Genomic DNA, 27,954 nt, shown 5'->3' on the forward strand with positions numbered 1-27,954 from the left:
GATCATGACCTGAGCCAAAGTCGATGCTTAACCTACTGAGCCATTCAGATGCCCCTTAAAATTTATTTTTAAGTGAAAGATTCATTTACCTTTTTGCATTGGTCAAAAAAATTTTTAACAGGTTTTTGCCTTTTAATTATTTTTACTAGTGTGCTGTTATATTTAATATACCCTGACTTGCAGCAATCCAACAAGATTTTATGTATTTATATATTTTAAAATGTATATGTGTGTATAAAATAGTATAATGTAAGATAGATATAAAATAACAGAAGAAACCTAAAGACTTGGTTTGAAAGCTCAAATCCTTAAGTGGCTCCCATTGTACGTGGAAAGAAATCCTGACTCTGAGCAAGTCCAGCTCGCCTCCCCCTGTATGTTCCTGGGCCACGCTTCATTGCCTGATGTCAGTTCAAAGAGTTCCTTCCTCTTAGGTCTTTCCATGTGCCAGAACATTTCCCATTACTTGTAACACACTTTTCCCTAAACCTTAGTCCAACTCCCTTCTTAGCCTTGAATCTTGTTTTAAATGCTGCTTTAACACAGAAGCCTTCCTTGACCTCTGTTTCTAAAAGGGTAAGTGCCTGTGTTCTCTCCTACTCCTTCCAGCCAGATCTTTACCTTCATAACATTTATCATAAACTTAAATTGTTCACTGGTTGGTCTGTTTACTTGTTTTCTGCCACTTTTCCACTAAACTAAAAGCTCAGTGAGAGCAAGAGTATCTCAGTCTAGCAAAGCCCTTGACATAGAGTAGACCCTCTTTGTAAGCATTTGAGGAATGAATGAGTGTAGTCAGTGGAAGAGATTGGATGAAATGAAAGGGGTAAGACAGGCTTCCCAATGAGGAAAGAAGTATGTGAGAGCTTAGAGCAGGAAATACTTTTATCGAGGGCCTCTTATGTTCTGGGCTGTGTACCAAGTGCTTTCACACACATATCATTTCACTTTCCAAGTAATCCTTTTTTATAGATATGTAAACAGGGGCTCAGAAAGCTCGTATAACTGCTCCACAGTGACCCAGTTGGGAAGCAGTACAGTGAACATTCCATTCACGGCTCTAGCTGCAAAGCCCTATTTCAGGATCACAAACTGGTGTTTACAGGACCAGGTAGCAGTGGGGAAGGTGGGCAAGGTGGGGATTAGGGCCAACCAGAAAGCCTAGACCCCATCTGAAGGGGCAGCCACACACACAGCCAGCTGGTAACCACAGGGGGACTTGGGTCCAGGATGGCCCCAGCTTCCAGCTTGTCACAAGAACTGTAAATCTGATTGTTATGGTAAATACTCTATCTTCAGGTGTTGGCAACCAGTTTTTAAATATTTTAATCTTTGGGAGATCAAGCAAACGTTATCCATGGCTGGTTTTTGCCCTAAAGGCTGCCCCGCTTGCAGGTTTTTCTTTACAACATAAATCATGAGCCCACCTTGGCTGGAACAGAGAGTGAGTAACATGGGAGAGAATGGCAGTAAGTCAGGTCACATTGAGGTCCTTTTAGGGTAGAACTATAGAGGGCCTTGGGCCGGTAGAGTATGTAGTTCACTCTGCTATAATGTGATGTATGCATTCCTAAAAATTCCCACACTGCCATATTTTGCAATAGAAACCATGGGGCTTATGGGGAGAAATGGGATTAGTGACATAACATTTAAAAACTGTTGGTGACACACTAAAAAAAAAGGAATAAATTTGATTTAAACTGCAGTTATACACACACACACACACACACACACACACACACACACACACACACATAAATAATAGCTAAGAAATACGTGATGACTACACTACAATATGGCACTTTACCTTGAAAGATACTTGAAGCTTCCTTCTGGAGGGGGTCTGAGAGGATTGTAGCTCCTGAATGATTGTGAGTGGGATGATCTGAAACCAGGGAAAGCTGCGATACCACATGCACAGAGCTGGCTATTTCCACTCCGCTCAATTCACCTGGGTGTCATTTTCTGTGTGTACAGTTTCTTAGAGAAATCATGCATAAACAGACACAAGATTTACATTGTGCTCAGATTATTTGCTCGTATATCTGTCACACTGAAACAAATGCAGCTTTTCAAGACCAGCATTGTAGCAGTACTCCGTAACCAGGCTGTGGAGGGCGTGAAGAGTCACACAGGAAACAAGACTTCCCTGCTTACGTTCCTCCCCACCCTCCATTTGTTACGTTTACAAGCAGAGAGTACAAACATTTGTTCCAAGCGAAGATATTAAATAAGGTTTGCTTCTCATATTCATTTCCTAGGGCTGCCATAACAAATAACAGAAATTCATTTTCTCATGGTTCTGAAGCACAGAAGCCTAAAATCAAGGTGCTTGCCAGGGCCATGCTCTCTTTAAGATTCTAGAGGAGCATCTGTCCATGCCTTCCTAGCTTCTGATCATTCCCAGCAGTCCTTGGAGTTCCTTGCTTTGAAGCTGCACCACTCCAATCTCTGCCTCCATTTGTCACATGGCCTTGTAGTAAGGGCACCAGTCATTGGATTTGGAGCCCACCCTAATCCAGTATGGACTTATCTTCACTTGATCACACTTGCCAAGGTCCTATTTCTAAATAAGGTCACATTTATAAGTCCTGGGGGTTAGGACATAACCATCTCTTTTGAGGATGTTGATTCTACCAACAACACTTCTTCACCCCTCCACAGAAGATTTAATAAGTCTGTATACATCCTCTCAATTTTTTTTATGTTTATTTATTTATTTTGAGAGAGAGAATGAAAGCGGGGAAGGGGCAGAGAGAAGGAGAGACAGAATCCCAAACAGGCTCTGCACTGTGAGCCTAATGCAGGGCTTGAACTCATGAAACAGGAGATCATGACCTGAGCCAAGATCAAGAGTCAGATGCTTAACCAACTGAGCCACCTAGGTGCCCCTACATCCTCCCAATTTGATGTTTCCTCAGTTTCATTAAACAGGAGTCTGCCTGCTTGTGTTTGTCAGCAAAGCCTTTGTTTGTATAAGGGTCATCCTGGGGTTCTTCTGTAACCCTGAACCTTTGGGAGAAAACAGCAAAGAATAATTTGAGCTTTAGGATATGTTACATACAGCCACCAAGAACAATCGTCCCTGTCTAGACCCAGTCACTCTTACCTCCCACTCCTAGCCTAGCCCCATACCTGCCATGCCTCAACCAGGAAGCCTGTGGAATGGCAGCAAAGGTAGTGTACATGCCCAATACTGTGTATGCTCAGATGTAGAGTGCTCCACCTCTGAACATGTGAAGGACTTCTAGCCATGCCTTTGTTATAGCTGGTGATTGAAGATCCTCTCAATCATATGACTCATTTCTTTTTATTTTTTATTTTTTAAATGTTTTTATTTTTTTATTTTTTTTTAAAATATTTTTATTTATTTCTAGGAGAGAGAGAGAGAGAGAGACAGCGTGAGCAGGGGAGGGTCAGAGAGAGAGAGAGACACAGACTCTGAAGTAGGCTCCAGGCTCTGAGCTGGCAGTCAGCACAGAGCCCGACGCGGGGCTCAAACCCATGAACCGCGAGATCATGACCTAAGTGAAAGTCGGACGCTTAACCGACTAAGCCACCCAGGTGCTCCTAAATGTTTTTATTTTTGAGAGACAGAACATGAGTGGGGGAGGAGCAGAGAGGGAGGAAGACAGAATCTGAAGCAGGCTCCAGGCTCTGAGCTGTCAGCACAGAGCCCAACGCTCGAACCCACAAACCTTGAGATCATGACCTGAGCCAAAGTCAGACACTTAACCAACAGCCACCCAGGCACCCCTGTGACCATCTCATTTCTTAATAGGGAAAGTAGTTTAGGAAGGAGGTAAATTCTGATAGGCACGCAAAGGAAGTCAAACAGTTGACTCCTAGATCTCAAAGTTATAAGGGCCTTCCAAAGGCCAGCTTGTTACCTTTGTTACCTTCTGTGGCAGCTGAGAGAAATGTGTGTCAGCCAGTCTGTCCTCAGTCTTTCAGTTCATCATTGGATAGGAAAGTTTTTGTTTTGTGTTGTTTTGTTTTTTAAGAGAATTCTTCTTACAAAGTTTTCTGTCTCATGTTTTACTTTTTCAGGGAAGTCTAGGTATATATGCCCCAGGAATCTGCCTGTGTATCAATGAAAGAAACTTCCTTTCATTCTTTTAAATCTTCTTTATCCTTAAAAATCTTTTGACACTTTAGTTGCAGCTGATGATATGCTAGGATTCATGCCCAGCCCTCAGCTAAGGATTTGTTTTTGTATCTTCTGTTCCCAGTCTGCTCTTCTTTCTGGTCTAGAACTTGCTGTGCCCTTAGTCTGTAACATACTTTGCCACATATTTGTATGGCTTCTTCTCTTGCTTCATTCAGGTGTTTGCTCAACACCACTCCATCAGAAAGATCTTTCCTTCTAATGTGGCTCCCCTGCCTCCTGTCCCTTGACATGATTTGTCCATTTACTCTGCTTTTTAGTTTTCTTCAAGGCACCTACCGAGACTGATACTCTACAATATCAGTGTTCATGGTGTGTTTCCCCCTCAAGAAGGTTAACCCCGCGAGATAGGAGCTCTGCCGTATTCATGTCCCTATCCATAATACCAAGAGCAGTGCTTGACACATAGTGGACACTCAGTAAACGTATATTAAGTAACTGGATCTTTGATTACCCATGTCATTTTCCTTTGAACCAACCAACATTGTCTGATTTTTCATATTGGATAGTTGGCAAAAGTGTTGCGCTAGATTCTATGTAAGTTTGCTGTCTGAACCTTGGAATGCTGTGTCACAAGGCAACATCTATCAAGATGTGGATACCAGACCTGGCAATAAATACCGTATAGGGAACTGAGTTCTAGCCAGAGATGTAGTACATCTCCCTTTGTCCAAGGCCCAGCCACAACAGCCCCAAGAATCCTCTTTGCTGTGAAGCCCTCTTGCTGTCCCCAAGGAGAAGGTGGGCTGTGTTCCAAGCTGGGCACTCGGCCTAGAAGAAGGCAGGACAGAGAGTAGAACAGCTTCAGAAAATTTCATGAGCAGGAATGAGAAGTCACTCTTGCTGTAGCAACTATTTTTATCATAACTGATGCAGTTAAGGCAGGGACTCTGGGAAGAGGCAGGCTTTGACAGCTGGCCCCCTGACTGGTAATCACCTCTGGAGGAATCAGGGTCAGGACTTCTCTGGAGTTTATTATGCCCAAGACGAGGATTATTATTTAATGTTTATTTTTGAGAGAGCAAGAGAGAGAGCGCAAGCAGGAAAGGGGCAGAGAGAGAGGGAGACACAGAATCCAAAGCAGTCTCCAAGCTCTGAGCTGTCAGCATAGAACCGGACGCGGGACTCAAACTCATGAACTGAGATCGTGACCTGAGCTGAAGTCGGACACTTAACCAACGGAGCCACCCAGTCTCCCCAGGGATTTTATTTTTAGTTAAAAACCTATCATCTACTATCGATATCTCCATATCACACAAGAAAGGGCTTTTCTGTTTCCAGTTTTATTCAGATTATAACTGACAGCACTTTGTAAGTTTAAGGTATACAGCATTGTGCTTTGCCTTACATGTATTATGAACTGATGACCACTATAAGCTTAGTTAGCATCCATCATCTCATACAGATACAGAAAAAGAAAGAAAAAATGGTTTATTCCTTGTAATGGGAACTCATAGGATCTACCTTCTTAACAACTTCCAAATATATCACATGGCGGAGTTAGCTACAGTCACCATGTACATTACATCCCCAGTACTTATTTATCTTAGAACTGGAAGTTTGTGTCTTTTGATGACCTTCATCAGTGCTCCCCTTCCCCCCCCTACACACACACACTAAAGGGCATTTTAATTAAAAACGGGAAGGATATCATCCCAAAATAAAATTAGCTCATGGTAATTGGTTGCTGAAAAGCTCACAGTTGTGTTTTATTTTTCTCATTTCACCATGCACTGGTGAAACTGCATCTTGGACCAGCATTGACCCCAGGACAGCATTGGGCAGTCACCGCTTTGAGCATCACCTGCAAGTACACAAGTCGCATGATGCTCCGTGAGAGCAGCCTCCATGTTGTGTCTTGTAGATTGTGACAGACCAGCAGACAGGACAGAAGATCCAGATAGTCACCGCAGTGGACGCCTCCGGGTCCCCCAAGCAGCAGTTCATCCTGACCAGCCCAGATGGAGCTGGAACTGGGAAGGTGATCCTGGCTTCCCCGGAGACATCCAGTGCGAAGCAGCTCATTTTCACCACCTCGGACAACCTCGTCCCTGGCAGGATCCAGGTGAGGCCTGTTGACAGACACTTGTTTCTGCACTTGCTTCTGACCTTTCCTCAGTCTTGGAGGCCAAATCCATCTCTAGAAGTTCCTTTGAGAACCTGCAGGCCATGGCGGATTGCTGCTTTGGCTAAAGTCAAAAGCCAGCAAGTGAGGGGCAAGGCCCAGAAGGGCAGCCAGCTGCAGTGCTCAGATGGAATGAAGCAGAGCCAAAAAAATCAGTGGCCCACAGAAGAGTGGCATGAGCAAGCTGACACTGAGGCCACTAAAGAATCGTTCTAACTAAAGTAAGGTTGCACTGTGGTGGTTCTTGGCCCCTGACATTTTAGGGGAACCATCTCGGGCTGACCACAGTCAGGAGAGGATTCACTGGTTCCTAATTCTCACTTCAGCGTCATCCAGGTCGTCAGGACTCGTTCCAGCTCTTCATTCTGTCCTTACTTGCTCTTGTGAACTGCTGCCTCTGGGTCCCTCAGTCACCATCTCCATCCCTGCCATGGTTCTCCCTGCGCTGACAGGGTGAGATGGAGGGGAGGGGTGGCAGTGCCGGTACAGGAACTAAAAGAGCAAGAGCTTGAGGGAAAGCAGGGTTATTGAGAAGCGCTGAATGTCTAAGCAGACTCAAGGCCACTGTCCCATGGTGGCCAACCATGGAACAGATTTAGTGAAAGTCAAGGGGGGATCCATGTTTTTGTTTCTAATTTTTTTTTTTATTATGGTAAAATATAACCTTAATTTTACCATCTTAATGGCTTTTAAGTGTCCAGTTCAGTGGCATTAAGTATACTCACATTGTTGTCTGTCCTTCCTCACCACCTATCTCCAGAACTCTTTTTATCTTCCCTAGCAGAAACTCTGTCCCCATTAAACACTAACTGCCCATTCCTCCTCCCCCAGCCCTGACAACCACTATCCTACTTTCTGTCTTTATGAGGGACCCCACCCACGTAAGTGGAATCCTGCAGTATTTTTTCTTTTGCAGTTGGCTTATTTCACTGAGCATAATGTCTTCAAGGTTCATCCATGTGGTAGCCTGTGTCAGAATTACCTTCCTTTTTAAGGCTAAATAATATTCCACTGTACGTACAGACCACTCTTTATATAGTTATCTGTTGTTGGATGTTTGGGGAGCTTTTACCTTTTGGCTCTTGTGAATCATGCTGCTAAGAATCCATGTGTTTTTAGTGGGGAGGGACTTTCTCCTGTGAAAAAAAATAAGGAAAGGAAATGATTTTTTTTTCTTGTGATAGAGCTGGGTTCAGAACACAAATTATGTTCAGCTTTCAGAACTGAATTTTTGAGACACTTCATAGTGCAGTTTATAAATACTGCCTCTTCCTTTCCCAGAGTACGTGCTGATCATCTAAAATCAGAATTCTTCCTTGCTTATTTAGACTACTCCTTGTTCATGAGAAGGTAGCTGTTGATTTTGTGGCGTGTTTTTTAAGAAGCATTCTACATGATATATTCCTACTATATAGAAATCATTTTAAGGGTTATTGGTACATTATTTAATAACAGGTATTTTTCACTTTATCATATTGGTATCAGTTACAGTATTCTTCCAGATAAATAACACTGTCACCTAAAAAGTCACGTACAAGTGAAGAAGAAATAACAGGTTTCAGAGGTCCCCAGCTGCCTCAGGAAGAGACCTACTTATTTAATTACTAAAGCTTAATTATTTCACTGTCAAGTACACTTCTCTGCATGCTTCTAAGCTGTTTCATGGGAATAGGGAAGCAGCCAGAAAGACCTGCAGTATCTTCATGTTGAGGCAACTGCGTGTGATTTCCCACATGGCCCCCTATCCTGGGTGGTTGTGCTAGCCGGATAGGAGAGTAGACCAGTGAAAATCAATGCCTGACCTTGGACAAACCACCTCCCACCACCACCACAGCTGAAGGGGCATAGTCTAGGTGAACAGCAGAGCCATTCTGGATATCCAGCTAAGTTGTCAGGTGGGATTTTCCCAGTTCTGCCCAGCTTAGAAACCCAAGGTTAGGAATTTATAGTTAAACATTACTTTGTTTTAATGATCTGATTTTTAATCAGCACTTTGCTTGTTTCCCAATTCTTCATAGATCGTCACGGACTCTGCTTGTGTGGAACGTTTGCTGGGGAAGGCTGATGTCCAGCGGCCCCAGGTGGTAGAATATTGTGTAGTCTGTGGCGACAAAGCCTCTGGTACGTAACCCTACATTATTAGGTATGCATCATGGTCCAGAGTCATGAATCAAATTGGGGGAGGGGGGGAATTCTGGGAGAGAGAACATTTTCTGTAGGTTTGTAGGTTTCAAAACATGAACTCTACTTTTCTTAGTGGGGTAGTAATGTAAATAAGCAAACCGTTTGTCAGATTATTGGATCAGAAGGAAAAGTCAAGATACCGTTTCTGTGACTTTTAAATTGTAGTTATAGATTTACATACTACTAAGAAAGCAATCATTTCTTTAATCTAGGTAATATCAGCACAGTGCTTTGATATTTCACAAGATGTGTTACCTGTCTATCTCTTCATCATCATCATCATCATCATCTGTCACCCCCTCACTATAACCCAGTGTGGTAACTGCTGTAATGGAGGAGGGAGCATGCAATTCTGGCTGGAGCCCCAGGGTCAGGCAAGGTCCCCCAGCCACAGTCACATTCTGTGAGACTTGGAGATTGAGTGTGTGCATCTTGGGTAAAAGAGAAGGGCATCCCAGCTGGTAGAGTCAGAGCCCAGCGAGTTTACTCTCCATACCCATGGTGTCTTTGGGAAAGAACTCAGGCTTCTGTAGTTAGGATGTGAGTGCAAGGAGGCTAGAGAAGATGTCTGGCCCCAGAGTTCAGAATTCAGCCTGCTAATGCCAGGAAGCTGTAGAAGGTGAGGTGGGCAGGAAGGATGGAGAAGTATTTAGTATATGTGCTGACAAAGAGATATAGGATAGACAAGTATTTAGTAAGATACTCTTTCAGCTGTGCTAGGGGCATAGGCCTGAGTTTTGTGATTGGTTCCACTTTATTCTGTGGTAACGGAATTCCTAGGAACTTTGGGCACTTTGTGATCCTATTTAGAACTAAAAAAGGCTGGACCAAACATTTTGGGAAGACAGCCCAGGCAACAATCAACAGAGGTGGGAAACCTGCAGTCCCCTCCTAGCTGGTGGCATCGTTTGCTCTGCCAGGTTGCCCTTCCTCTGTTTCCACCCCTTGTCTTGAACAGGGCGAAACCGAGCCCATCGCGCCCTTTTTCTGAAGCCAGTGCTGCCTATGTCCTCTTCACCCTTTTGTATAGATCACTATATCCTGTCTTCGTTGTTTAGCAGGGAGAGGCATTCCACAAACTTTTGAACAAATGAATGAAGCATGAACATAACGAAGAGGCCACAGAATCTGCTTGGCTTCCCTATTTGTCAGTCTCTTTCTGGGCTTAAAGGAACAGCCTAGTCACAGGCTTCCAGTGCCACAGCCTCCAGGTACTAGAGGTCACTCTAAAGTCTAGAGAGGCTTATAAGCAAATATACTGCAAAGAAGGAAGAGTGATATCTACACAAGAATCTTAGCACTATTCTTTTTTTGTTACTGTTTATTAGAGAGAGAGAGTGTGTGTAAGTAGGGGAGGGGCAGAGAGAGAGAGGGAAAGAGAGAATCCCAAGTAGGCTGTGCTCTGCCAGCACAGAGCCCAGTGCAGGGCTTGAACCCACAAAATTGTGAGATCATGACCTAAGCCAAAACCAAGAGTCAGGTGCTTAACCAACTGAGCCACCCAGGCGCCCCTAGAACTATTCTCAAAGCCACAGAATTGAGACCCTCCAAGTACACACTTGGAATGGTTCTGCACACGAGAGGTTAGGACAGTGAAACGCTCAGTAGCCGCCATCAGTGATGATCCTATGAAGCGTTTCTTTCCAGCAGTGTAGCTATGATATTGGGTTACAGAAGACCAGCCAGGAGAATTTCATGGTCAGTCCCAGCTAAAAGCAAATGAGGTGTGACGTGTGTGGAAGCACGTGGTGAATTTGGAAGGGTAAACTGAGTGAGCTGGGGGGCTCTTTTTAATGTCATTAAAAGATTAGTCCTTAGAAGTTAGAAAAGCTAAACAAGATTAGAAAAAAAGAACCATGTGTAATAAATGTATTTCTAGAATTGTGTTTCCAGGAGGGTCTGAATACTTAACCCAAGCGAGCCATATGGCATGTACCCTTTTGTCACCTTGAGCCTACACAGTCACAGCCCCTGTGCTTCCCCAGGGTAGCTTAGGGCCCAGGACAAGACTCACACAGAGGGAGTAAATGGAAGAACATTGGGCCCTATGTGCTAGAAAAGCCACACGTGTGTTTGCTTCATGCCACCGACAGCAGGACAGGAGCGCTGGATAGCGTCACAAGCCCAGGTCTGCAGAGCCAGGACCAGGTGCGCAAGAGTGGACAGTGTGATTCAGCTGTTAGCCATGAGCTCCTGCTGCATGTTAGGTCCCCTGTGCACTAAAAGCATTAAGGTTGTGCTGTTTACCAGCTTTCATGTAACCTGTCTGAGCTCCTATTTTTCCATCATGACAGCACAGGGCTACTTTAAAGAGTATAGGAAAATTATGGGAAGAACCTGACTGCCATGCTTAATGTTCGGGCCTGTGGCTGCTGGTGTCTGGCACTGCGCCAGTCACCTTGATAGACTTACCTTAGAAACGGGGTCTGTGGTGGATCACCTCTTCTCTTGGTGAACTGCTTCACACACTGTTCTTCCTTTCAGGCCGCCACTATGGGGCCGTCAGTTGTGAAGGTTGCAAAGGTTTCTTCAAAAGGAGTGTAAGGAAAAATCTGACCTACAGCTGCCGGAGCAACCAAGACTGCATCATCAATAAGCATCACCGGAACCGCTGTCAGTTTTGCCGGCTGAAAAAATGCTTAGAGATGGGCATGAAAATGGAATGTGAGTAACAATATTAAGAAGCCACCCGAGTTAGCAAGTTGAGAGAAAGTGAGGTTTCTGAACCTGGCTTTAAAATACTCTAAGAGAAAAATACCCACTTTTTTCCCTTCTGGGTCAGCCAGGTGATCCAGCACCTCCAGATAAATCGGGATGCAGCACCGTGCAGTGGGGTAAACACAGGCTGTGGAGTATCAACTCCCAGCTCTGCCACTTAGAAGCTGTGGGGCCTGGGGAAGACATGTCACTGCTCTCAGCCAGAGTCCTCTCTGTGAAATAGGACCTTCTTACCTTACTTACATATTGGATCTGGTCTTCAGCTTTTCTTCCTTTTAAAAAGATTTTATTTTCTTCATTTCTTTCTAGCCTGTATACCTCTTTTAGACCAGATTGCTGAAGGGAGAGACTGCTAGTGTCTAGAAAACTGACACCCCATTGAACACTTTGCAGAAGCCATGTAGGCTTAAGTTGGACATTGGAATGCTTCCTCTGACACATGCGTTGGACAAGCTTTATGTTAAGGGCCGACTTGAAGATGGGTGTTTTTCTTCCAGAGAATGCTTTTTGTTAGCAGCAGGAAGTGAAAAGCCAGAGTCCTCAGGATGGGCCCTCCACAAGGCCATGCAGATGCCATGCTTCAGTGTGTTAGCAGGGAGTGCTGACCCTCTTTAGCTCTTTAGATTTCACATGGCATCATTTGGCTGTGAGTTTTCCTCTCCTTTGGCTGAAAAGTCCACTGTGAAAATGGAGTTAGATGTGTCTAGCACCAGAGCCTATCATCCTTGTAGTAAGGAACTTACTAAAGAAAACCCCTAACTTTGAATGATGTAGTTCAAAGCAGGGAAGGGGCAGAGACAGGGAGACACAGAATCTGAAGCAGGCTCTAAGCTCTGAGCTGTCAGCACAGAGCCGACACAGGGCTTGAACCCCAAAACCATGAGATCATGATGTGAGCCAAAGTCAGATGTTCAAGTGACTGAGGCACCCAGGTGCCTGGAAAGATGTAGTTTTTGTGTTGTTGTTTTTAAATTTTTTTAACATTTACTTATTTTTGAGGGACAGAGAGCGACAGAGAATAATCAGGGGAGGGGCAGAGAGAGAGGCAGACACAGAATCCACAGCGGGCTCCAGGCTCTGAGCTGTCCGCACAGAGCCCGATGCGGGGCTCAAACGCACAAACCATGAGATCATGACCTGAGCAGAAGTCAGATGCTTAACCAACTGAGCCACCCAGGTACCCCTGGAAAGATGTAGTTTTTAATAACTTGGCTCTTTCCTCTAAATGTGAATATTTATATTTTGATTTAAGCCGTACAGAGTGAACGGAAGCCCTTTGATGTACAACGGGAGAAACCAAGCAATTGTGCTGCTTCAACCGAGAAAATCTATATCCGGAAGGACCTGAGAAGTCCTCTGATAGCCACTCCCACGTTTGTGGCAGATAAAGATGGAGCAAGGTCAGTCCCTGTTTTGATAAAGGATCACACTGCTATCGGCCTTTGAGCTGTTCCTTCGAGGGGGTTTACTTGGCTCCCTGTGTGCTGCCACAGCCTTCAGCCTTGTCTTGCCTCCTGCCCCCCAACCCTTTTTGGAGCTGTTCCAGTCATACCTGTGGATAGGCCTGAGGATGGCTAATTTCAGATGGGGGTCAGAATTTCTCTTGTATCAGGCTCAGATTATGCCCTGTAGTTACTCATACAGGAAAACAGTTGCTCTTCAATTTAAGATGGAATTTTTCTGCAGTGTAGACAAAAGGCCTAAGTCCCCAGGTAGTCTTAAATAAGTGCACAAGTTCTATGTCTTTTTGCTTTCCTGTAATCTGTTGAACTTAATTTAAGAGGAACAGAGAGGAAAAACAAGAAATCCAAACTCTATCCTAGAAAGACCTAGAGTTGAGAAATTCTTGGTGATATTCTGAAGATCAAGTTGACTTTATTTAACAGAGCAGTCACCATCTGTGGTCAGCACGAATGCTCGCAGGGCAGGGGTGGAGAGAAATGTGTCTGTGTTTCATCCTGTCCCAAGCTGTAGGCCCAGCTCTGTGTGCATCTCATTGCAGAGACAAGGGGTATTGTCAGTCACTCAGTGGCTGAGTCCACTTAGAGCTTGTCTGCTACTTCGACAGCTTTGCAGTTGGAGAAGGGACAGGGCAGGGTAGCATGATCATACTGTGCATTAAATGTTGGAAGCTACTCTGGGTTTCTTTATGTCTTAAATAGACAAACAGGTCTTCTTGATCCAGGGATGCTTGTGAACATCCAACAGCCTTTGATACGTGAGGATGGCACGGTTCTCCTGGCCACGGATTCCAAGGTGATGCCCCCTACTTACACCTTACCCTCCATCTTTCTGTTGCAGTGCAGACTGCCTCCCTGAGTTGTGCGCACTCACCCTCTTGGCCTCCCGACACTACCTTGAAAGCACGCCTTCTGCATCTCAATTCACTTCTTATGCAACCATCCCGTGATTTATTTTAGGGATGTTGATGGCTTTTCAGAAACTCAGGACTGGCTGGTTATAGTCATTGTAACATGTCAGGATTTAGAGTTCAGTTTGGTGAACATTCAGTGGCTCTCAAATCAATTGACCACTCCCCCATCCCCCTACCTCAGTACGCATATTGGCAAACTACTGGTATCCTAGGAAAATAACTGCTTACTCTAAGATGGCCTTTGGCAGAAGCTGCTAGTTCCTTTTTTTAATTTTAATTGAAGTATGGTTGACACACTGTTTAATTATCCACAGCCACCTGTTCCTTTTTATTAGATGACCAGGCAGGATTCTTACAGTTGTAAAACTTAAGAGCAAATCAGCTATATAGAACTAAACTTGTTGTGAGCAGAGGTGTTCATCATTCCAGGGGAGAGAGAGCAGGCTAACCCCTGTGAAGATAACTTAGGAGGAGGGTTTTATCCAGGCAAGGAATCTGCTTGTATTTCTCGTCTCGTTGTTCCCAGTATAACCAGTAATGATGAAGTGGCAGCAAGCCATGGCTGAAGTCGGTTTTCCTTCTCTAAAAGGAATGACTAGTACAGTGCTGGCATGGCTGCCACCCTGAGAGCCAGAGCTACACTACCTGCAAGCCTTCCTTCTCATCTGCTCATGTGCACGTCGCTGTGCCCACTCAGCACATTAGGAACATCCTTTTTGGGGAAAGAAAAGGCAATAGTGAGAACTGCTGGCTGGCACCAACAGCAGCTCTGCATCCTCTGGTCCTTATGCCAGGCTTTGAGCTTCCTGTCTTTGGGCTCTGGTGATCTATGTGACATGGGAACCACACCTGGCTTGCTGTTGTTGCCCAGTAGCCATTCAGGACAGTGCTTGATGCATAGCGGGATGGAGAGAAACCCAAAGCCTGAAAGTAAGGCCTGAATAATCTTAAAACATGATTACCACGGGATTCCACAGCTGCCGTCCCGTGGTGCCATCCACGCAGAGACTGAGACTGAGACGGAGAACCAGGAGACTCCAGAGTCAGCCGCCTTGGGAGCCCAGCACCACTCTTGGGAGCCATGTGCCCTCTCTCCTACATCTCTGCTTCTTTCAGTACCCCCACACAGGTGCTGGGGAACTTGAATGAGTTAGTTTTATAAAGCACACAGCATGCAGTGACACTCAGTAAATGAGGTAGTCATGGTCACTGGATGGAAGAGAAAAGACAAAAACTGTGTGGTATTTAAGTAGCAGTTAAGAGAAAGAGCCGCAGAGTCAGCCATGTGCTCCTACCTATTCCTTCCTCTGGGGTGTGGAAGTGACCATACCCACCAACTACCCCTCGGGAAGTTTGTCATGAATATATACAAAGCACCTAAAAGGAGCTATTTTCAGAATCTGTTTTTTAAACCTACTTTGACAGATTAAAACTGAAAATACTGTAGTTGGAGTAAATACAGGTATTACAGAGTCCCCGTCCCTGTATCCAGTTGCTCCCAGCAGTCTATCTGGCAGGGCTGCAGGATGCTATCACATCGAGGACATAGCACCCATACCGCGTGTGAGGAGTGAGCTTTTCCTTTTTTCACTTAAGCTTCCTTTCCCTTCAGCATGTCTTTCTCTCAGGACAGCCTACATCGTTTAGCAGCCGCACAGTACTGTTATATGCTTGTTTGCTGATTTATTAGTCACTTCTCTGCTTAGCATCTTTTCTACAGTTCTAGTTTTTTACTTTTGTAATCCAGACACAACAGACATTTGTTTATACATATCTTGATTTATTTGAATATGTCTGGCTTGCTTCTTTTTTTTTAATTTGAGATACAATTCACATGCCCGAAAATTCACCCTTTTAGTATACAGTGCAGTGGTTTTGGTACTTTCAGAAGGTTGTACAAACACTACCTGATTCCAGAATATTTTCATCACCCCAAAAAGAAAGCCTGCACCTGTTAAGCAGTCACTTCCCCCTCCGCCTACCAACTGCCACTCTGCTTTCTGACTGTGGTTTTGTCCATTCTGGACATTTCATATAAATGGAAACATACAGTATTTTGCCTTCAGAGACTGGCTTCTTTCCCTTGGCATAATGTTTTCAAGGTTCATCCATGTTGTGGTGTGTGTCAGCACTTCATTCCTTTTAATTGCCAATTAATAAGTCATTGAAGGGCTGTGCCACGTTTTATGTATGCATCCATCAGCTGACAAACATTTGTGTTGTTTTTACTTTCTGTCTATTATGAGTAGACAATATGCTACGAACAGTTGGGTGCAAGTTTTTTTTGTACACGTTGTTTTTCAGTTTTCTTACGCATATACCTAAAGAGTGGAATTGCTGGTCATATGGTAACTCTGTGTTTAAGCTTTTTGAGGAAGTGCCAGACTTTTCCACAGTGGCCGCAGCATTTTACATTCCCAGCAGCAACGTATGAGGGTCCAGTTTCTCCACATCTCCCCAGCACCTGTTATTATCTGTCTTTTTGATTATAATCATCTTGTTGGGTGTGAGGTGGTATCTCCTTGTGGTTTTGATTTCGCATTTCCAGTGATGTTGAACATTTTTTCATGTGCTTATTGGCCACATGTATATCCTTTTTGAAGAAATGTCTAAATCCTTGGCCCATTTTTTTTAACTGACTCATTTATCTTTTTATTATTGACTTGAAAGAGTTCTTTAAATATTCTGGCTACTAAACCGTTAACAAGATGTATGATTTACAGATATTTCCTCACATTCTGTGGGTTGTCTTTTATGTGTGGAAGGGGCAGGGTTTTTTTAAAGATTTTATTTTTAAGTAATCTCTACACCCACCGTTGGGCTCGAACTCACAACTCCAAGGAGAGGAGTCACATACTCCACCAACTGAGCCACTAGGCACCCCGTTTACTCTCTTAATATCTTTTGAAGCACAAACATTTAAATTCTGGTGGTGTTCAAATTTTCCGTTTTCTGTTACAAATACACAAATATGTGTATTTGTGTAACCACCATCACAGTCAAAGCACAGAACTCTTCCATCACCAGAAAGACCTCCCTCCTGCTGCCATGTTGAGCTCACACCCCATAAATGCTGTTTTTAAATTAACATTATGCCTTCATTGGCCTGAGAGTCTTTTCTGTCTGTTTGGGTTCATCTTTAATGTTCTTTTTTGTTTAACAGGCAGAAACAAGCCAGGGAGCTCTGGGCACACTGGCAAATGTCGTAACCTCCCTTGCCAACTTGAGTGAATCCCTTAACAATGGTGACGCTTCGGAAATGCAGCCGGAGGACCAGTCCGCTAGTGAGATTACTCGGTAAGATCCCCTGAGGGTGGAGGCTCAGCCCCCCAGTGTGTGACGAGAGCTGTTGTGAGGGCTGCTGCAGCAGCATTTTGACACCTTTTGACACCCACCCTGTATTTAATCAAGGATTGTAAAGTCACAGTGTCCCTGCACATCTGTCTTCCTTCACATTTAACTTTGGGAACTGGGACTCATTTATATTACATGATATAAAACAATCAAAATTCCTTTTCATTCCAAACAATGAGAAAGGAAATGGAGTGGCTCAATTGAAGCAGGGAAAACCCTTCAGTAGACAGGTGTTACTTGCATTAGTTACTGGTTCTTTTGACTAAACATTAATAGTTCATCCCCTTCCCACTTCTGTTTTAGCCTATTTTTCTCATATATATTTTTTTTTCCCCAAGTAGTCTAGAGCTTAAGTCAATCAGGGTGTTAGCTAATAGATAGCATTAGCTGGCCCTGGACATCCATACCCGGCTGCAGAGGGTGCTTCTTCTTTATAGGCTCTGGCGTTTGCTCCTTTCCTGTGGGACAGGCCACTCCTGCCTGTCTTGCTAGGCCAGCAGCTGCACAGCTGTAGGCCACATAAGCACCGCAGTCCTCATGATCTCTTGCAGTCTGATAGCAAAGAGGATGGGATTCGAGTTGGATAGAATTCTGTTTCCACCATTTACTGAGTGGTTGGTTGGTCTTAGAAGAGTTATTTAATTAACATCTCCAGGCCTCAGCTTTCACATCTATAAAACGGGAAGGGTTCTACCTTAGAGAGTAGTTGTGAAAAATAGAAATTATGTGTGAAAATAAATAATATATAGCTTAGTGCCCATACTGTAGATGTACAGACTGTACACAGAACCCTTTGTGGCCATCCCTTCCCCCAGCAGGTAGAATTTAATGATCTTTTTCCCCATTGCATTGTTTTTCTCGATTATATCTCAGCTAGAGTTCCGTTCCTCCTAAAAGCTGTGGATTCACAGCACTGACCACTTCATTTTTGCTCACAGGGCGTTTGATACCTTAGCTAAAGCACTTAATACCACAGACAGCTCCTCACCTCCGAGCCTAGCAGACGGAATAGATGCCAGTGGAGGCGGCGGCATCCATGTCATCAGTAGAGACCAGTCCACACCCATCATCGAGGTCGAAGGGCCCCTCCTTTCAGATACTCATGTCACATTTAAGGTGAGTGCCTTCAGCCTAACCACATGCCCCAGCCTCCCCAGCCTGCAGTGTAAAACTAAAATCTTGTGGCGAGCTCTTTTTCATATTGTGGCTTTTGATCCAGATCTGGTGTTCCAGAACAGCATTCTCATTGAAAAGCATTTTCACTCACATTTTACTAATTTGGCTCTCAAGGTAACTTGCGCTGAAGCAGGTATGGCCCGTCTTTGCCAAGAAGGGCTGACAACGTGCTGACCAGCGAGGGCTTTTAATGGACTGTTCTGCCTTTCCTAGGGTGGCCTGGCTCTGGCATTGGCTCAGGCAGGCACCTCTGTCTGCTTCAGCCTGTGCGTGGTCGGCCCTCATTCCTAACCACTGGTCCTGGCCGCGTGCCCTCTCCGACTAAGGATAATATACTTCCTGTCTCCTTGAAGAGAGTTGTTAGTCTTGCCCTCCACAGTGTGCTCCTCCACTGGCCTCACTTCCCAAGGACACTCCTCAGTGTCTAGGGCTACAGACTGTGTCTTCCTACTCCCCCAGTGTTCTTGAATAGAGAGGCCTGACCAGTCGTTTAGGAAGACTGGGTCCCCACTCCTAGTTGCCCACCAGTGCCAAGAATATGTCACTTGTGGGATTCCAGCATCAAAGGCATTAATGCCCCTTCTGGACAGTGGAGCTCTGGAGCCCAGGCCAGAACATTCTGATGGTGGGATCTCATCCTCCCACCTTATGGGTTTCTGCTCACTTCTCACTCGCTCTTACCGTGAGGCCACCTACCAAATGCTCGTTGCTATGAAGTTGAGCCCTATTCCCGGATTCAATTTATATTTTAACCTCTAGTTCAGAATGGAGCTGCCTTAGAACAAATAGCAATTTAGTTGAGGCAAGAGTTGAAAAGTATGTCTTTGTATGAGCAAGCTGGGAGGTCATCATCATTGACCACATTCTGAGGGCCATCAGGCCCTAGTTCACTGGGCAAGAGACCACGCAGTGTTGGTGCCAGCCCCCCACTGCAGAGGATACAGGCTCCGTAAGGACGGGTCTGCACAGGAGCCTCAGCATTAGACATTATCACAACTCAAGTGTCACAGTTGTTGAAACATGACATTTCATGTTGACAAAGCCATGCCCTGTCTCCCCGTCACCTCTTGTGCCATGTGCCTCCTCTTCTCCAGCTCACGATGCCCAGCCCAATGCCAGAGTACCTCAACGTGCACTACATCTGCGAGTCAGCCTCCCGCCTGCTTTTCCTCTCCATGCACTGGGCCAGGTCAATCCCGGCTTTTCAGGCACTTGGGTAAGTGGCCTTTTTCTCTGTGCATCTCCTTCGGCAAGAGCCCTCCCCTTATTAGGAGTGGCCCAGAAGATAGCTGAGGGCCATTCTAGTTTGTTCCTGTGATCTCATTCAGGTGACCCTGATTTTCTGATTAAATACACCCAGTGCACTGGTAGCAGAGGACCATGGTTGCCACTATTTCAGTGTTCCTCAGACTTTTATCAGCCTTCTCCATATGCCAAGGACTTGGTGCTGGGAGCCAGGGATAGGGATAGAGTGGAGCAGAAGGCAGGATTCATCCTGACAACTTGAGACAAGTAGCAGGGGCTTCTCAGATAGGGTCATACTGTTTGCAGTGTGCCAGCTGTGCTGTCCTGAGTATAAATCATCCGAGGCAGGGCTGAAAGCTGGCCTGGTTCGCCTCTTCCTCTGTCTCCAGTGCCAGCTCCTCCCCTACAGGATTCGCAGGCCCTCTGTTCTGTCTGCAGGCTTATCTCCCACTCCCTTAGCTCTTAGCCCTTGGGTCACTGCAGCTTCTTTTGACAGCAGTGTCAGGGCTACTGAGAGTTTAGAAGGCTGTAGGAGGGGCACCTGGGTGGCTCAGTAAGTTAAGCGTCCAACTTCGGCTCAGGTCATGATCTCGTGGTTTGTGGGTTTGAGCCCCACGTCAGGCTCTGTGCTGACAGCTAGATCAGAACCTGCAGCCTGTTTCAGATTCTGTATCTCCCCCTCTTTGACTCTCCCCTGCTCACGCTGTCTCTCTCTCTCAGAAATAAATAAAATATTTTTTTTAATTTTTAAAAAAATTTTTTGTTAAAAAATAGAAGCCTGTAGGAGATGCCAGTTTAGTCTTACCCATTCAGATTTCTCATTACTGAGGTCTAAAGAGTCTTTGTTAAGAAAATAGTTTTTTTCTCAGAGGAACTTTATTTTTTATTTATTTATTTATTTTTTAATATTCACTTTTGAGAGACAGAGGACAGAGTGAGAGCAGGGGAGGGGCAGAGAAAAGGAGACACAGAATCTGAAGCAGGCTCCAGGGTCTGTTAGCACAGAGCCCGACGTGGGGCTCAAACTCATGAACCATGAGATCATGACCTGAGCTGAAGTTGGATGCTCAGCCAACTGAGACACCCAGGTACCCCAGAAGAACTTTAGTTAAGAGATTCATACAGACAGTGGTGTTTTCAGAGAATGGTCCTGGACATACCGCAGACCTTCAAGAAACACTTGCTGAATCAACTTGTTTGGGTCAAACTGGGCCCTGGATAATGCCAGCACGTACCCACACGCACTTTAACCTCTGTGTCCCCAGGCAGGACTGCAACACCAGCCTGGTGCGGGCCTGTTGGAATGAGCTCTTCACCCTTGGCCTCGCCCAGTGTGCTCAGGTCATGAGTCTCTCCACTATCCTGGCGGCCATTGTCAACCACCTGCAGAACAGCATCCAGGAAGGTAGGGTTGGGCTGTGGGGGAGTGCACCCCCAGTCAAGCCAGCTCTTTGCAGACTGGCCCCAATGCCCCACAGCATCCCCTGGCTGAGGGTAGTTTAACATTTAAGTCCTAGGACCTTTAACAGTGAGAACATCTACATTTCCACCCGTCTGTCGGCTTTTCTTACAGGGAATATGAAAGTCAAAAAAAAAAAAAATTGAAAAAATTGCCAACTTCCTGATAACAGGCAGTTGGTGATATTGCCAGCATAATCACCGCCTTCCTTACATTTTCATCTTGATTGGCAGGTATACATGGATAAAACTAGTTTTTCACCTGTGTGGGTGAAAGAAAAACCCAGTTCTTCCCTACTATGCTTCTCTTCCCTGCGTGTCTCCTTTACTACTCACACAGAACACCTTTTTTTTTTTTTTGAGAGAGAAAGAGCATGAGAACACAAGGGAGAGGGGCAGAAGGGAAAAGAGCGAGAGACCCTCAAACATGCTCCATGCTTAGTGAGGAGCCCGATGCAGGACTCAGTCTCACCACCATGAAATCATGACCTGAGCCAAAATTAGAAGTTGGACACTTAACTGACTGATCCACCCAGGCACCCTGAACACTTCAGTTGTGAAACTTGTAGTCTTTCCCCACTTTGTGGGAAACTTTGTGTGGGGGTCTTTCCCCGCAACAGGCAATTCTCTGTGACACCAGGTGTCCTACCATTTAATTCAATTCTGACACTGTCTACCCAAAGATAGTGTCAGATCCCATGGTGTTTAGGGCTCAGTCCCATAAGACCCTATCCCCAATACACACACACAGGTCCAGGCTATCACCTGTGCTCCTAGCCAGCCTGCTATAGACCAGAGGTTGCAACAACCCTCAGGTTGGATTCGTTCACTAGCGTGACTCACAGAACTCAAGGAAACACTTAAGTTTACCACTTTGTAAAAGCGTATGCTAAAGGATACAGATGAACAGCCAGATGAAGATACATAGGGTGAGGTCTGAGAGATTCTCAAGTGCAGGAGCTTCTTTTCCGTGGACTTCGGGTGCTTTACCCTTCTGCTGTGCATGTGTTCACCAACTTGGAAGCTCTCTGAACCCCGTACTATTGGGATTTTACAGAGAGAGACTTCTTCCTCACGTGGGCATGATCAATTATTAACTCCATCTCGAGCCCCTCTCCCCTCTCTGGAGGATGAGGAATGGGTATGGAAATTCCAAGCTTCTGAGCATGCCTTAGTCTTTCCAGGGGCCAGCCCCCATCCAGATTCCCCTCAACAGAACAAAAGATGCTACTAGTGCTCTTAACACATAGAAGTTTACAAGGGTTTTAGGAGCTCTTTGTCAGGGACAGGGTCAAAGAGAAATATTAGAACAAGAGATCCTGGTAGTGCTCTTATCACTTAGAAATTAACAAGGGTTGGGGTGCCTGGGTGGCTCAGTCGGTTAAGCGTCCAACTTCGGCTCAGGTCATAATCTCACGGTTCGTGGGTTCGAGCCCCGCATTGGGCTCTGTGCTGACAGCTAGCTCAGAGCCTGGAGCCTGTTTCAGATTCTGAATCTCTCTTTCTCTCTGACCCTCCCCTGCTCACACTGTCTCTCTCTCTCAGAAATAAATAAAACATTAAAAAAAATTTTTTTTAAAGAAATTAACAAGGGTTTCAGGAGCTCTGTGCCAGAAACTTGGGGGAGAGACCAACATAGATATTTTCTGTTGCCTCATAACAGGTTATCCTTCCCCACGTAACAAATTCCCACAACCCTAGAGAGACTGTTACTGCAGTAAGGTCCCTGGATTGCCCCAAGCGAAACCAGGTAGAAGAGCGAGGCACAAAGGAGGGTCATGCAGACCCCCTAGTCCAGGATACAGTTGCCTACCCAGCTGCCGCTCACGAATGAACAGGTGACTCTTCTAGAAAGATTTGTGGCAACCATCTAACGTTTGGTGGTCCATTCCCAACCATGTCAGGACCAGGAGATAGCCAGTGCAATTCTCGGCATGCTGGAAGTCCATAGCACACCACAGACACGGTCTCTCAAGGGCTCATGCCTAGGTTTCAACACTGCCACTCACCATCTACACTTGACACTGATTGCAGTTGAGCTGCACTTTTTATTAGGCATTCCAGATGTTTGATTATCTAGGAGTGAGTTACCTACTCACACCTTTGTTTTTCTAGTTACTCCTTTGGAATAGTAATGTAAAGGGGATTTTCTTTTTAAACCCTGTAATATTTTGTTGAATTTAAGTTAGGTTTGTTCACAAATGAGGATTGGTTTCCTTTATTTTTATCTGAGTGTAATAAGACTAATACCTTCGGCAAATAATACCATGAAGATTAAATCAGAAAACAACAAAATTGTATCACACCTAAAAAATGTCAACATTTAATGGTCAGATCCGTAAACATTAAATGCTTGCAGAGACTTAGAAAATCTGACCACTGATAAGAATTGACTTATGCGTCTTAAGTACAGAATAAAAGGAATTACCAGTTTACACCTATAAGCCAGAGTTGCTGCCCAAGGTGGGGCCAGGGAGCATCGCTGGTGTGGAGGATTATTACTGAGACACCATACATAGCAGAGTGGAATTTGGGTACCTTTTGTTACTTCTCCTTCACCTGGAAAATGAGGCCCTCAACCATCTTAAGGTAACTGGTTTTCCATTAAGAAGTAAAATTATTTTCTCTTCTCTTTGAATCTGTGGCTCCTCAAAGAAGCTTGTATTCTTATTTTTACCAACCTTTCTCAGAGATTCTGTGATGTTGATTTCTAGATAAACTTTCTGGAGACCGGATAAAGCAAGTCATGGAGCACATCTGGAAGCTTCAGGAGTTCTGTAACAGTATGGCGAAGCTGGATATAGACGGCTATGAGTATGCATACCTTAAAGCTATAGTTCTCTTTAGCCCCGGTAAGATATGTGGTGGTAACTCACAACAGTTTTGCGCCTGTGTCTCCTGATATTTATGAACATGAACGTGTTGTCAAGTCGTCAGCCATGTAGAGAGCCCTGCCAGATTGTATGTGACAGAATGTTCTCCTAGCAGGTGTGCTTTGCTGGCTAACATAAACACATTCTTTTAAATTACTGCCTTTAAAGTCCCAAACACCAGTGCCGTCGTGCCTGGTGACTTCGTATGTTCAATAGATCTATTCTGTATCCTAATTTAAACCATTGGCCAAACAAGACGTGGGCATACAAAACAGAGTAGTATACTACTGTCCAATGACCTTTTTTGTTCATTGTCATTTGTTTTGCTTTCCTTTTTGCCAATTTTTAGGTTGTATTAACAATATGTCGTCCAGTACAGACTGTAACTGCACAGGTTTACCTGTCCCTGGAGGGCAGTAGCAGCAGCTGAAGAAGAGGCAGCAGCACTGTCCGGCTGGCCTCACTGCCCACCTCTTGGCTGTTGTCTTGGAGCCTCTGGACAGGTCACTCCAGTTGACGGCTGAACTCAAAAGCAGGGGTTGGACACCCCTAAATCCCTCCCTTCCTCCCCAGTCATCCATTCATAAACAACAAAATAGCTAATAAAAATGGGAGAAAATATGTATTAAATACATAGAAAGTAAATGATAATTTATTTATTTTTTATTTTTTTACAAACAGTTTATTGTCAAATTAGTTTCCACATAACACCCAGTGCTCATCCCCACAAATGCCCTCCTCCATGCCCATTCCCCTCCCCCCCACATCCATCAGTCCTCAGTTTTTGTCAGCATTCAAGAGTCTCTCATGGTTTGCCTCTCTCCCTTTCCCCCACCATTTCCCCCCTTCTTCTCCCCCTTGTTCCTCCGTCAAGTTCCTCCTAATCCTCCTATACGTGCAAACATATGGTAACTGTCCTTCTCTGCCTGACTTATTTCACTCAGCATAACACCCTCAATGTCCATCCATGTTGCTACACATGGCCAGATTTCATTCTTTCTCATTGCCATGTAGTATTCCATGGTATAGATAAACCACATCTCCTTGATCCATTTGTCAATCCATAAGTGGATGGACACTTAGGCTCTTTCCATGTTTTGGCTATTGTGGAGAGTGCTGCTATGAACATTGGGGTACATGTGCCCCTATGCATCAGCATTTCTGTATCCCTTGGGTAAATTCCTAGCAGTGCTATTGCTGGGTCATAGGGGAGTTCTGTTGTTAGTTTCCTGAGGAACCTCCACACTGTTTTCCAGAGGGGCTGTACCAGTTTACATTCCCACCAACAGTGTAGGAGGGTGCCTGTGTCTCCACATCCTTGCCAGCATCTAGAGTTCTCTGATTTGCTCATTTTAGCCACTCTGACTGGCGTGAGGTGGTATCTCAGTGTGGTTTTGATTTGTATTTCCCTGATGAGGAGGGATGCTGAGCATCGTTTCATGTGTCTGCTGGCCATCTGGATGTCCTCTTTGGAGAAGTGTCTGTTCATATCTTCTGCCCATTTTTTCACTGGGTTGTTTGTTTTTCTGGTGTGGAGTTTGGTGAGTTCCTTATAGATTCTGGATATTAACCCTTTATCTGATACGTCATTTGCAACTATCTTTTCCCATTCCGTTGGTTGCCTATTAGTTTTGTGGGTTGTTTCCTTTGCTGTGCAGAAGCTTTTAATCTTGCTGAGGTCCCAGTCGTTTATTTTTGCTCTTGATTCCCTTGCTTTTGGGGATGTGTCAAGTAAGAAGTTGCTGCGGTGGAGGTCAAGGAGGTTGTTTCCTGCTTTCTCCTCTAGGGTGTTGATAGTTTCCTGTCTCACGTTCAGGTCCTTTATCCGTAAATGATAATTTCTAATCTCATGTGATAGTTCCAAAATCTCGATTTTCTAGAGTGGTAGGAAGCCAGCTGTCCAAACCAAGCCAGGTGGGGCTGCTGAAGCTGGGTGATCACTCAGGAGCCTGCCCGCTCCTGAGAACCTTCAGGCCTTGGCAGAGTATAGAGCAAAACCCAGTGTTTTAACAGTAATATCCAAACCAGATACATCTTTAGAGTTCGGTCTACAGTGTACCTAAGAAATTTGCCAGAGGTTTAATTAAAAGTAAGTACTAAGAAGTCTGCAAGTGAGGCTTTCTGAATACACAAGGCAATTTGGGGGTATTTTTCTCTTTTCAGATCATCCAGGTTTGACCAGCACAAGCCAGATTGAAAAATTCCAAGAAAAGGCACAGATGGAATTGCAGGACTATGTTCAGAAAACCTACTCGGAAGACACCTACCGGTGAGGTGCAAAGATACAGTCTCTTGCTGTGGGGCAGGGGTGTGCGGCTGAATCCGTAGTCACAAGTATCTACTGTCAGCCTTTCTACCTCCGGCAGCCTGACCACACTTTAGTTCTTGCATTTCCTGGATGGTAACCGAGTATGGGAGGTGCTAGGTGGGTCAGGAATACTGGGCCATGCCAGTGTTTGCTGGGTAGCCTGTAGGTGGGACCTCAGGCTGCTCTTCTGTAACATGAGGGTTTGGAATCATTGCGGTGTGGTTCCCTCCGGGCCTCGCATTGTGCACGGATGGCAGTTCTCACGGAGATTCTCTTGGTCCAGAAGAGCAGCTCTGCCCCTCTGGTCCGCACCCACTGAAGAGGCCGAGCTAGCATGCCAGACAGAAAAGTTATCGTTGACAGAAACCAACCCTGACCTCTACAAAGGAGTGGGTTATAGAAAGTAGTAATTTTGCCATCAGATAAACTGACCCTTTGAACTCTTTTTTTGGGTAAAAAAGTTCATTTGTATTATTTGTAATGGTTGGGCAGCAAATATATGTATATATACATATACTCATATATATATATACACACACACACATGTGAGCCTTTCTCCTGCAAAACAGAACAGGAGAGTTCTGAAATAGGGCAGATTGCCTGGCAGGCTTTCCAGCCATGGAGTGGAGGAGATCTTTCCCCATGACCACCTCCAGCCCGCTGGGAGCCCCGTGAAGCACTGCGGACCTGTCAGGCACACTGCTTACTATTTCCTTCCCCACCCTGTTCTCTCAAACACTGGAGCAAAATTGACCAGTAGGATACATGGCCCCACTCTTCTCCATTTGTGTCCCCTTCACAGACCTCAATCCATAGGTGCCCCATAGAATGAAAGCGCCAGGCCCCAGGAAGACCCATTTCTGTGGTGTGATTGGGGGACCTGTAGCTGGCCCTGCTGGCAGAGAACCTCCTCTGCTTAGGCACGTCTCCATGGCCCACACACAGCTTTTGCCAGAGCAGGATCCATTTTGACTGGAATCTCTGAAAACTTCACCACGAATCTCAAGTGATTACAGCCTCAGTACATCTAGAATGGGACTGCCAGGTAACGCACCCGTACCCAGAGCTCATCCAAACCAGCCAAGTATGTGGGCAAGTGGGCGAGCAAGCTGTCCCTTGAGGAAGCCAGGGGCCTCCTCCCACACAGTGCCTGTGCTCAGAAGAGGCTGGAAATGCCCCTGTAGGGGCTGCTGGCAGAGCCACAGCACACTAGAATCATCTTGACAACAGCAGCTCTCTGGCCTTTGAAAGTAGGTGTTTCTGCAAAAATCTAGTTAGGGACCGGGGATAAAGGGGCTGACAAGCCAAGTAATTTGGAACCAAAAATGAGATAAGGGAGGCTTTCTCAGAGAATCACCTGAAGACAGTTCCCCTAAAAAGGGCCCTAGGACGGTTGACATTGGTTTCTGCATTCATTGCTTTAGTCTTTCCCTTGTTATGCCTTTTCTCATACTGTTTACTCCTCCTGAAATAACCCTCCCGTCCATCCCCATTGTTTGTATCTCTGCTGAGAGAAACCTCAGTCAGCCTCTAAGGCCCCTGTCCCAACCCCACCCCAAGAAGTCTTCCCTGATTGACCCTTGCAGACTTCCCAAGACCCTTCATCCTGTCCACCCTTTATGGTCTGTGGTGTTCCCTTACACCTTTGTGTGCCCTGCAAGGCTCACAGTGGCTGGGCGAATGGATGATGGTGCTGGAATGCTGCTTGGATAATCTGTATTTTCTCTTTTTAAAAATAACAGTGTTCACTGTAGAAAAAAACTTAGAGGGGCGCCTGGGTGGCTTAGTCGGTTAAGCGTCCGACTTTCGCTTAGGTCGTGATCTCGCGGTTCGTGGGTTCGAGCCCCGCGTCGGGCTCTGTGCTGACTGCCAGCGCAGAGACTGGAGCCTGTTTCAGAGTCTGTGTCTCCCTTTCTCTCTGACCCTCCCTTGCTCACGCTGTCTCTCTCTCTATCTCCTAAAAATAAATAA

General features: G+C 45.3%; 1 protein-coding gene across 5 annotated transcripts in view; it reads left to right on the forward strand.

Moving 5' to 3' along the window:
• The window catches only part of NR2C2 (nuclear receptor subfamily 2 group C member 2), an 83,918-nt gene that overhangs the window by 48,649 nt on the left and 7,315 nt on the right, over nt 1–27,954 (forward strand). For 4 of the 5 annotated variants that reach the window (XM_039231369.1, XM_039231371.1, XM_039231370.1 and 1 more), the window contains 11 exons: nt 6,033–6,233; nt 8,312–8,414; nt 10,962–11,141; nt 12,448–12,595; nt 13,358–13,451; nt 16,733–16,866; nt 17,862–18,039; nt 19,194–19,315; nt 20,610–20,749; nt 23,517–23,654; nt 25,839–25,944. In XM_039231369.1, coding sequence (XP_039087300.1) covers nt 6,033–6,233; nt 8,312–8,414; nt 10,962–11,141; nt 12,448–12,595; nt 13,358–13,451; nt 16,733–16,866; nt 17,862–18,039; nt 19,194–19,315; nt 20,610–20,749; nt 23,517–23,654; nt 25,839–25,944 — 1,544 coding nt within the window. Of the gene's footprint in view, nt 1–6,032; nt 6,234–8,311; nt 8,415–10,961; nt 11,142–12,447; nt 12,596–13,357; nt 13,452–16,732; nt 16,867–17,861; nt 18,040–19,193; nt 19,316–20,609; nt 20,750–23,516; nt 23,655–24,024; nt 24,285–25,838; nt 25,945–27,954 lie in introns of those variants that run through there. The other variant, XM_039231373.1, reaches the window with a different exon arrangement.

This window comes from Hyaena hyaena, unplaced genomic scaffold (genome assembly GCF_003009895.1).
Source record: "Hyaena hyaena isolate Hyena2069 unplaced genomic scaffold, ASM300989v1 scaffold_56, whole genome shotgun sequence".
In the NCBI taxonomy this organism is placed as follows: Eukaryota; Metazoa; Chordata; class Mammalia; order Carnivora; family Hyaenidae; genus Hyaena; species Hyaena hyaena.